This window comes from Fundulus heteroclitus, chromosome 13 (genome assembly GCF_011125445.2).
Source record: "Fundulus heteroclitus isolate FHET01 chromosome 13, MU-UCD_Fhet_4.1, whole genome shotgun sequence".
In the NCBI taxonomy this organism is placed as follows: Eukaryota; Metazoa; Chordata; class Actinopteri; order Cyprinodontiformes; family Fundulidae; genus Fundulus; species Fundulus heteroclitus.
This window is the reverse complement of record NC_046373.1, coordinates 31,670,509-31,681,078: the sequence shown is the minus strand read 5'-3', so window position 1 is coordinate 31,681,078 and position 10,570 is coordinate 31,670,509. Positions and strand designations below refer to the sequence as shown.

The window sequence follows — 10,570 nt, the reverse complement described above, 5'->3', positions numbered from 1 at the left end:
TAATATCATCTATATTGTCATTGAAACATACATTGAAACATACATTTCAATGAAATTTGTTCTCTGCTTTTAACCCATGACCCTTGGGGAGCAATGGGCTGCCATGTGCGGCGCCCGGGGAGCGTTCTGGGGTTAAGGTTCTTGCTCAGGGACCCAGAGTGCAGGCGCTGGGGATCGAACCACATGTTGTGCGCATGTGCAATGATTTCTGCTGATTTGTCATACTGGGCATGACCCAGGGACTCCCTGTTGGAATAATTAAAAAATTCAGTTTTTTCCTGTTTCCGTCTTTGAATGATTACGCTCTCGAACCCGTTTTCAAGTTCTGCCGTTGCCAGAGAAAACATTTGGCATTGACGTGTAAACAAGGCTTCAGCAACACGGAACCCAGAGAGAGCGCAACCAAAAGAATCCCAAAAAAATTAAAAAATAAATGGTCCCCTGTATGACCGTTGCCTAGCAACATGGTTACAGAATTTCATGTTGCTTATACGCCGGGTGATTGAAACACACTTCCAAAGCTTATTTTTATTTGTTTGGTTGTTTACAAATACTATATCTCTTTTATGGGACATTCAAAATAAAGCAATACAAACACATGCATAAGAATTTTTCAAAAAATGTTCAAGTATGATCTGATTGTGAACATTCCCTTTTTATCTAAAATTCAAAAGTTTGTTTTATTTTTAGATGTACCATTTCTAAAGATATAAAACAGTGGCTTTGTGAACATGTGATCAAAAGAATCTATGACATCACAGCACATGACATCACAGTAGAGTGTCAAAGGCAACATTCTGTGACATCACAAGAGTGTGTCAGATAGCCTCTCAGTCACAACACCTTTAGCGATCGACCGTGACACATTTGCCTTGGAAATCATTTTTCTCCTCAGAAGTTGTTCAACTTTGGAATCTGATACAAGCAAAAGTTAAAATGAAGTCAAGCAAGCCAACAATTGAAAAGGAAACATGGGGCGATATTGTAGAAAGAGAATTAGGGGAGCCTCCTGAGGGGATTATCATCTATTCCTATGAAGGTGAAGATGATTTTGATGATTTTGACTCCGATGACAGATGCAGTGAGAGGAACAGCTACCCCCGTGAAAACAGCAAGGAGAAGGATTACTCTGACAATCACACCTCAGAGTGCATCAAAGATGTACGTTTTTCTGCTTCTGAGCAGCAAACCCCTACCAATCAGAGGGTTTCTAGAGAAAACGTCAAACAGCAAGCTGTCACAAAAGAATGTGATCAGGAAGCATCCTTAGAAAAACAGAGTTGTAGAAAGGAAACTCCGGTCTCTAAACCACCACTGGTCCCTGAAAAAGAAACGATCCCTGAAACACAGGAGACACAGGACCAACAAGAGAAGGAACAGCCAGTTGAGTATTTGAGCAACAAGAAGATAATAGTACCACTGGACAATTGGTTTGAGTCTGAGTCTGAGTCAGAGTCAGAGTCAAAAATAGTTCAAACACCATATATTTTATTTGACCCCTCCTTTAACCAACTATCTGCAATTTACCCACCGGGTTATTTCGACTATTATGAAAAGAAAGCTCAAAAAGCTGCTAGCAAGAAGGGGAAAAAGAAAGAGGAGGTCATTGAAGAAGTTAAGGTCTCTGAAACACTACAAAATGGGGATGAGCAAAAGCCTTCTAAGAAACCTAAACGTAAGAAGAAACAAAAGACATCTTCGGAAACTGCCTCTGGACCTGAAACCATCAAAGATCAAGAGGTTTCTGGAGAAAATACTGAACAGGAAGAAGTTTCAGTGCAGGAAAATGAAGGTGATCAGGCAGCTTCCTTAGAAAAGCAGACTTGCACAAAGGAAACTCCAATCTTTGCACCATCTCTAGTCCCTGAAAAAGAAATGATCCCTGAAAAACAGGACAATACTGAACAGGAAGAAGTTTCAACACCAGAAATAGTCAAGGATCAGTCGGTTTCCTTCCAAAATGAGATCTGTACGAATGAAACGGTGATATCTAAATCACAGGAGGTAGTTGAAGAAATTAAGATCTCTGAAACCCTTCAAAATGGTGAAGAGCAAGGAGAGAAAAAGCCTTCTAAGAAATCTAAACGTAAGAACAAACAAAAGACATCTTTGGAAACTGCCTCTGGACCTGAAACCCTCAAAGATCAAGAGGTTTCTGGAGAAAATACTGAACAGGAAGAAGTTTCAACACCAGAAATAGTCAAGGATCAGTCGGTTTCCTTCCAAAATGAGATCTGTAGAAATGAAACGGTGATATCTAAACCACAGGAGGTAGTTGAAGAAGTTAAGGTCTCTGAAACACTACAAAATGGTGAAGAGCAAGGAGAGAAAAAGCCTTCTAAGAAATCTAAACGTAAGAAGAAACAAAAGACATCTTTGGAAACTGCCTCTGGACCTGAAACCCTCAAAGATCAAGAGGTTTCTGGAGAAAATACTGAACAGGAGGAAGTTTCAACACCAGAAATAGTCAAGGATCAGTCTGTTTCCTTCCAAAATGAGATCTGTACAAATGAAACAGTGATATCTAAACCACAGGAGGTAGTTGAAGAAGTTAAGGTCTCTGAAACACTACAAAATGGTGAGGAGCAAGGAGAGAAAAAGCCTTCTAAGAAATCTAAACGTAAGAAGAAACAAAAGACATCTTTGGAAACTGCCTCTGGACTTGAAACCCTCAAAGATCAAGAGGTTTCTGGGGAAAATGCTGAACAGGAAGAAGTTTCAGTGCTGGAAAAAGAAGGTGTTCAGGCAGCTTCCTTAGAAAAGCAGACTTACACAAAGGAAACTCCAATCTCTACACCACCACTAGTCCCTGAAAAAGAAACCATCCCTGAAACACAGGACATACTGGATCAACACTCAGAAAATATCCAGGTGGAAAATTTAACTGAGGTCTCTGACAATCAAACTTCAGGGAGCACTCAGGAGGAAAGATTCACACAAGCCTCTGACAATCAGCGTTCTGAGGTTGCAGAGATTCATCCCACAATACAGCAGGACACAAAGGATTGGACTCACACCTACAGGTCTGCTGCCTTCAGAACACGTCAAGATAACAGGCGCTGGTACTGCTATGAGTACTCAGTCCCACCATACCCCAACCCATATACCATTAGGTCTGAAAGGAGAGCTCAAAAAGGCAAGGAAAATCCACTATTTGGTCTTGGTGAGGTGCAAGAAAGATTTTTGCAGATGTTTCACAACTCCCAAAATCCTGCCCCTATGCCTTACCCTAGGCCGCCACCAGAAGTTTTAACACCAGAAATGGTTTCTGGGGAAAATACTGAACAGGAAGAAGTTTCAGTGCTGGGAAAAGAAGGTTTTCAGGCAGCTTCCTTAGAAAAGCAGACTAACACAAAGGAAACTCCAATCTCTACACCACCGCTAGTCCCTGAAAAAGAAACCATCCCTGAAACACAGGACATACTGGATCAACACTCAGAAAATATCCAGGTGGAAAATTTAACTGAGGTCTCTGACAATCAAACTTCAGGTAGCACTCAGGACGAAAGATTCACACAAGCCTCTGACAATCAACGTTCTGAGGTTGCAGTGATTCATCCCACTATACAGCAGGACATAAAGGATTGGACTCGCACCTACAAGTCTGCTGCCTTCAGAACACGTCAAGATAACAGGCGCTGGTACTGCTATGAGTACTCAGTCCCACCATACCCCAACCCATATACTATTAGGTCTGAAAGGAGAGCTCAAAAAGGCAAGGAAAATCCCCAATTTGGTCTTGGTGAGGTGCAAGAAAATTTTTTGCAGATGTTTCACAACTCCCAAAATCCTGCCCCTATGCCTTACCCTAGGCCACCACCACCACCACCTTATCTTCGCCAGATGTACGACCTTCAACAACATCTAAAATACATGGAGGATGTATTTATAAACTGCTTATTTCTTTCCAACCAAGCTGATAGAAGACTGTGGGCAGAGAAAAAATACAATGACTGTTTGACACAGCTCCACTTTTATGAAGGGATCCTTAAAGACTCAAAAGAATCCCCATATTTGCCCAAGTTCCCCGAAGTGCCAAAAAATGGAGAAAAATGTAAATGTCAGGCCAAATTGGAGAAGATCCAACTGGAAAATATGGAGATACAGGAATACTTAATGAAGCAGGCAAATGAGATGTATCACGCCACTCTTTTGCTAAATGCTGAACTCAACCACAAAGAGGAGTTGCTGAAGAAAAAGGACTCAGAACAAAGACAAGACAAAAAGCAGACAGTTTCTGTAGAAATTCAGACAGATTCACGGGAAGCCTCAGAGCTGAAAGCAACCAGCTATCAAACCATTTCAACACAAACTGAGGTGGATGTACAGGAAACTAAATGTGAAATAATCCCAGTCTTTCAAACCATTTCAACACAAACTGAGGTGGATGTACAGGAAACTAAATGTGAAGAAATCCCAGTCTATCAAAACATTTCAACACAAACTGAGGTGGATGTACAGGAAACTAGATGTGAAAAAATCCCAGTCTATCAAACCATTTCAACACAAACTGAGGTGGATGTACAGGAAACTAATTGTGAAATAATCCCAGTCTATCAAACCATTTCAACACAAACTGAGACAGTTTTATTGTTAAATGTTGAAGAAGTAAAGGTCTCTGAAACACTACAAAATGGTGAAGAGCAAGGAGAGAAAAAGCCTTCAAAGAATGAAACACTACAAAATGGTGGGGAGCAAGGAGAGAAAAGGCCTTCAAAGAAATCTAAACGTAAGAAGAAACAAAAGACATCTTTGGAAACTGCCTCTGTACCTGAAACCCTCAACGATCAAGAGGTTTCTGGAGAAAATATTGAACATGAAGAAGTTTCAACACCAGAAATAGTCAAGGATCAGTCTGTTTCATTACAAAATGAGATCTGTACAAATGAAACGGTGATATCTAAACCACAGGAGGTAGTTGAAGAAGTTAAGGTCTCTGAAACAATACAAAATGGTGAAGAGCAAGGAGAGAAAAAGCCTTCTAAGAAATCTAAACGTAAGAAGAAACAAAAGACATTTTTGGAAACTGCCTCTGGACCTGAAACCCTCAACGATCAAGAGGTTTCTGGAGAAAATATTGAACATGAAGAAGTTTCAACACCAGAAATAGTCAAGGATCAGTCTGTTTCATTACAAAATGAGACCTGTACGAACGAAACGGTGATATCTAAACCACAGGAGGTAGTTGAAGAAGTAAAGGTCTCTGAAACAATACAAAATGGTGAAGAGCAAGGAGAGAAAAAGCCTTCTAAGAAATCTAAACGTAAGAAGAAACAAAAGACATCTTTGGAAACTGCCTCTGGACCTGAAACCCTTAAAGATCAAGAGGTTTCTGGAGAAAATACTGAACAGGAGGAAGTTTCAACACCAGAAATAGTTATGGATCAGTCTGTTTCATTACAAAATGAGATCTGTACAAATGAAACGGTGATATCTAAACCACAGGAGGTAGTTGAAGAAGTAAAGGTCTCTGAAACACTACAAAATGGAGATGAGCAAGGAGAGAAAAAGCCTTCTAAGAAATCTAAACGTAAGAAGAAACAAAAGACATCTTTGGAAACTGCCTCTGTACCTGAAACCCTCAACGATCAAGAGGTTTCTGGAGAAAATATTGAACAGGAAGAAGTTTCAACACCAGAAATAGTCAAGGATCAGTCTGTTTCATTACAAAATGAGATCTGTACGAACGAAACGGTGATATCTAAACCACAGGAGGTAGTTGAAGAAGTAAAGGTCTCTGAAACAATACAAAATGGTGAAGAGCAAGGAGAGAAAAAGCCTTCTAAGAAATCTAAACGTAAGAAGAAACAAAAGACATCTTTGGAAACTGCCTCTGGACCTGAAACCCTTAAAGATCAAGAGGTTTCTGGAGAAAATACTGAACAGGAGGAAGTTTCAACACCAGAAATAGTTAAGGATCAGTCTGTTTCCTTACAAAATGAGATCTGTACAAATGAAACGGTGATATCTAAACCACAGGAGGTAGTTGAAGAAGTTAAGGTCTCTGAAACACTACAAAATGGTGAGGAGCAAGGAGAGAAAAAGCCTTCTAAGAAATCTAAACGTAAGAAGAAACAAAAGACATCTTTGGAAACTGCCTCTGGACTTGAAACCCTCAAAGATCAAGAGGTTTCTGGGGAAAATGCTGAACAGGAAGAAGTTTCAACACCAGAAATAGTCAAGGATCAGCCGGTTTCCTTACAAAATGAGATCTGTATAATTGCAAAGGTGATATCTAAACCACAGGAGGTAGTTGAAGAAGTTAAGGTCTCTGAAACACTACAAAATGGTGAAGAGCAAGGAGAGAAAAAGCCTTCTAAGAAATCTAAACGTAAGAAGAAACAAAAGACATCTTTGGAAACTGCCTCTGGACCTGAAACCCTCAACGATCAAGAGGTTTCTGGAGAAAATATTGAACAGGAAAAAGTTTCAACACCAGAAATAGTCAAGGATCAGTCGGTTTCATTACAAAATGAGATCTGTACAAATGAAACGGTGATATCTAAACCAGAGGAGGTAGTTGAAGAAGTTAAGGTCTCTGAAACACTACAAAATGGTGAAGAGCAAGGAGAGAAAAAGCCTTCTAAGAAATCTAAGAAGTCGGTTTTCTCCCTTTCAGCTTCTGCTAAAAGGGAGAGTGGTCAAAAGGAAAAGCAGACTTCAAAAGCGCTGAAGGTAAGCGAAAGAGAAAAAGCCTCTAAATTCCAAAAGAAATCCATCCAGAAAGAGGAGACAAAGTCTAAAAAGTCTCAACACGCTGTAACATCCCCTCCACAGATGAAGATTAAAGAAGTGGAAGATGCCATCCACACACAAGCAGCAAAAGAGGGGCTTGTGCAGGACAATAATCCTAAACAAGCTGATAGCCTAGTAAAAAAGGTTTCACTGTGGAAGCGTATCAAAAAGGCCATGACTCCATCAAATTGGTGCCGGTGCAAAGACAGGAAGGAAAACCAGCCTCAGTAGACGTCAACAGTCTCTGACACTTTAGATTTTAAATGGGGGTGGGCAGGGTAGTTTTGTATTAATTGGAGAGTGCAAATTAAAAAGCTAAGGCTGCACATTGGGAAATGTCTCCCTTAGCATGCGTGGGTTTTTGATACTGAACATCCACTGTTAAAAACTAACAGTGGATGTTCAGTAAAAAGCTGAAATCATTGTTGATGGGATGTAAAAAAGATTTGTAAAAGCAAGGGCATACACGGTTAGTTTTAACCGTATATGCGTGGGTTCACTCCGGGTGCTCCGGCTTCCCCCACATGGTCCAAAAACATGCATTATCAGCCATCATAGGCCCCTTATTTCTGATTCAATGGTAAAATAAATACTCACTATTATTAAAGGGTTTTTTCAGCTAAAAAAAATAAACAAAAGTAATTAAATCACTGGACATGAGCAAGGGGCAGAAATGGAGCCTCTACAATTTCTGAACATATATGAAGCTTATTAGATAGATAGATAGATAGATAGATAGATAGATAGATAGATAGATAGATAGATAGATAGATAGATAGATAGATAGATAGATAGATAGATAGATAGATAGATAGATAGATAGATAGATAGATAGATAGATAGATAGAACTCTCTGAGCGTCCTCTGGACCTCTGTGAGCAACATCACACGTGCACACTGAGGCTACATTACACGTGTCCAAAACCTGAGGTTATATTAAACTACATGGTTACTAAAAGAATCAAGATACAGCAATAATTTATTTTACATTACTTAGTTTAGAAGTACTAACACCAAGTCAAATTCCTTGTAAGTGCAAACTTACTTGGCAATAAACTTGATTCTGAGATAAAAACTGATTTAGCCAGACAAAAGTCTTGGATTTTTTTAAAGAGCTGTATAGCTGTAAAAAAGGGGGTAGGGAGGGGCAGGGAGGGGTCAATCAGAAGGAAGGGACTCAAGAGAGCGGAAAAATGTAATGAAGGGAAAAATTTATCAGAATTACCTTTCACTGAATATCGGATCTTTTCCAGCTTCAGAAAAGACATCGTGTCATTGAGCCACTGGGTACTAGAAGGGGCTTTAGTCGACTTCCAGTGCAAAAGACAGCGGCGTCTGGCCATTAATGAAGTAAATGTCAAAATATCTAGTTGGTTAGAGGTAAATCGGTTATGGTCCTCTGGGATCCCAAAAATGGCAATGTGGGGGGAGACTATAATGACCACAGAAAGTATTTTTGACATGGTATAAAAGTAATTCAACCAGAAGCAAGAAAGTAGTGGACAAAAATAGAACATATGGGATAAATTGCAGGGCGAGGCATGACATTTGTCGAATTGTCTGCATTACTGGGATAAATTTGTGACAGTTGAGTTTTAGAAAAATGGAGTCTAAACAGTACTTTAAACTGTATTAATGTAAGACGGGCGCAGAATGAGCTTGTATAAATTGTCTTAGGAGTAGCGTCCCACCAGTCATCCTCTAGGTTTAAGTCCAGTTTCTTGTCCCAGGCATCCCTAACTTTAGTGATTGGCAAGCAGTCAAAAGACAGAAGTTCATTATAAATTTTAGAGATAAGTAACTTGTGAAATGGGTCATGGTTTAACAGCTCGTCCCACTGTTGAGTTGGCGGTAAAGAGGGGAAAAGAGGAAATAAAATTTTAGCGCAGTGTCTAATTTGAAAGTATCGGAAAAGACGAGAGGGTGGGAGATGAAATTCTTCTGAGATATCTGCAAAACAGCAAAAAATACCATCTTTGTAGAAGTCTTTAAAAAACTTCAGGCCTTTATTATGCCATGCTAGGAAAGTTGAATCTGTAAATGAAGGTTGAAATATATGATTCTTTAGTACAAGACTTAAAGTGGAAACTGACTTAAATTTCAAGTGCCTCCTAAATTGATATCAAATTTCAAATTTAAGGATGATGAACCACATGACTGTGCCTCCCAAATTTAAGAATCTGCACCACGGCAGATTCATAAATTTGAGCCAGAAGGAGATTTTTTGAATGTGTGCCGCCCAATAATAGAATTGGAAATTTGGAATTGCCAGTCCACCATTGAATTTACATCTCTGAAGTGTGGATTTGCTGATCTTGGGAGCCTTTCCACACCATAGGAAGTCAGAGATAGTCGGATCAATTGTTTTAAAAAAACTGCTTTGGCAGGAAAAGTGGGAGACAATAAAACAGAAACAGAAATTTGGGCAAAATGTTGATTTTAACTGCGTTAATTTTTCCTATTAACAAGAGTGGTAGACTCCTCCATCTTTGCAGGTCTATTTTAGTTTTAGATAATAATCGTGAGAAATAAGCGGGGGAAAAAATAATTTATTGTTCAGGTAATGTTGATCCCTAGATACCTAAAGCCAATCAGGTTTGAATTAAAACGGATATCTGACTGTGTGAGCTGTAAGGCTGAAGTGTTAACAGGGTAGCATTCACTTTTAGAGATATCACTTTGTAGCCAAAGAATGAGCCGAACCTCCGGAAAACCGATAAAATTGTTTGAATGAAAAGAACCGGATCTGAGAGATACAACAATAAATCATCAGCATTAAATTCTGTGCTCGCACATGAAATCCCAGTAAAAGTCGAGGAGGATCTCAAAAAAACTTGACAAGGGCTCTATCGCTAGTGCAAATAATAAAGGAGAAAGGGGACAGCCTAGCGTCCCAAATTTGATTACCACTAAATCATTTTCATTTTCTGCAGTGAGATTTAGCACAAAAATGTTGTGCCATGCAGCTTCTCTTCTGTCAGTCTGCTCCAGGGCAGCTGTGGCTACTAACATAGCTCTCCACCATCAGGGTGTGAATGTGTGCATGAATGGGGGAATGACTGATCAGATAAAACTAAATGTGATAAGAGTTCTTCTGAAGGAGATGTTTTAAATGAAATAAAATAATGTCAGATATGTTGCCCTGCGACAGACTGGCGACCTGTCCAGGGTGTACCCCGCCTCTCACCCAGTGAACGCTGGAGATAGGCACCAGCGACCCCCGTGACCCCATGAGGGATTAAGCGGGTCAGAAAATGGATGGATGGATGGATGTGTCAGATAGGCATCACTCACTAAAAGATGCTTGTGAAGTTAAGTTGATGCACATCAGGTACATTTTGTTGTATTTTAAATAGTTACCTATTTAGGGTGTGTAATGCACTTTGGCCGACTTTGTTGTTTTTTAAATTGCTGTAGAAATAAAGATGAGTTGAGTAAGGAAGTGTTTGACCCTAGATAACCCCTATGCTCTCAAGGAGAAGCTTTAATAGGATCGTCACCATAGGTAAGAGGACCATTGAGGGTATTTGCTATATGATAAACACAGTGGCTTGCAAGAGTAATCACCTCCCTTGGATTTTTACCTGTCACTTTCCAACCTGTAACTGAAATATTTTATGATTGATCTACATGGAATAGTCTAAGTTTGTGCTTTTAAACCCTTCCTTTTCACATTTATATTATTCAGTTGTGGTCTATATAAAGTGAAACTGCAATGCTTTGGGATGAATTCCTTATTATTGTGTCCCACATCCCATCTTTTACCCATGGTCTGGGCTGCGTGAACATATCCTGATCAAACTGATGTTATAAATGGAAAGCAGTCATCCACTAA

The 10,570-nt window shown here is 39.6% G+C and overlaps 1 protein-coding gene across 8 annotated transcripts; it reads left to right on the top strand.

Moving 5' to 3' along the window:
• The first annotated feature begins 853 nt into the window (after positions 1 to 853).
• On the top strand, positions 854 to 7,327 carry LOC118565340 (probable serine/threonine-protein kinase kinX). Of its 8 annotated transcripts, XM_036145593.1 has the most exons (3): positions 854 to 4,515; positions 4,582 to 4,600; positions 5,987 to 7,327. In XM_036145593.1, exons 1-3 carry the CDS (start codon positions 937 to 939, stop codon positions 6,964 to 6,966), a joined length of 4,578 nt encoding a protein of 1,525 aa, XP_036001486.1. In that variant the 5' UTR covers positions 854 to 936; the 3' UTR covers positions 6,967 to 7,327. The 8 variants fall into 8 exon arrangements, with proteins under 8 accessions (XP_036001486.1, XP_036001487.1, XP_036001488.1 ...); XM_036145594.1 differs by lacking the exon at positions 4,582 to 4,600 and having other exon boundaries at positions 854 to 2,289; positions 4,615 to 7,327; XM_036145595.1 differs by lacking the exon at positions 4,582 to 4,600 and having other exon boundaries at positions 854 to 2,517; positions 6,229 to 7,327.
• The last annotated feature ends 3,243 nt before the right edge of the window (positions 7,328 to 10,570 follow it).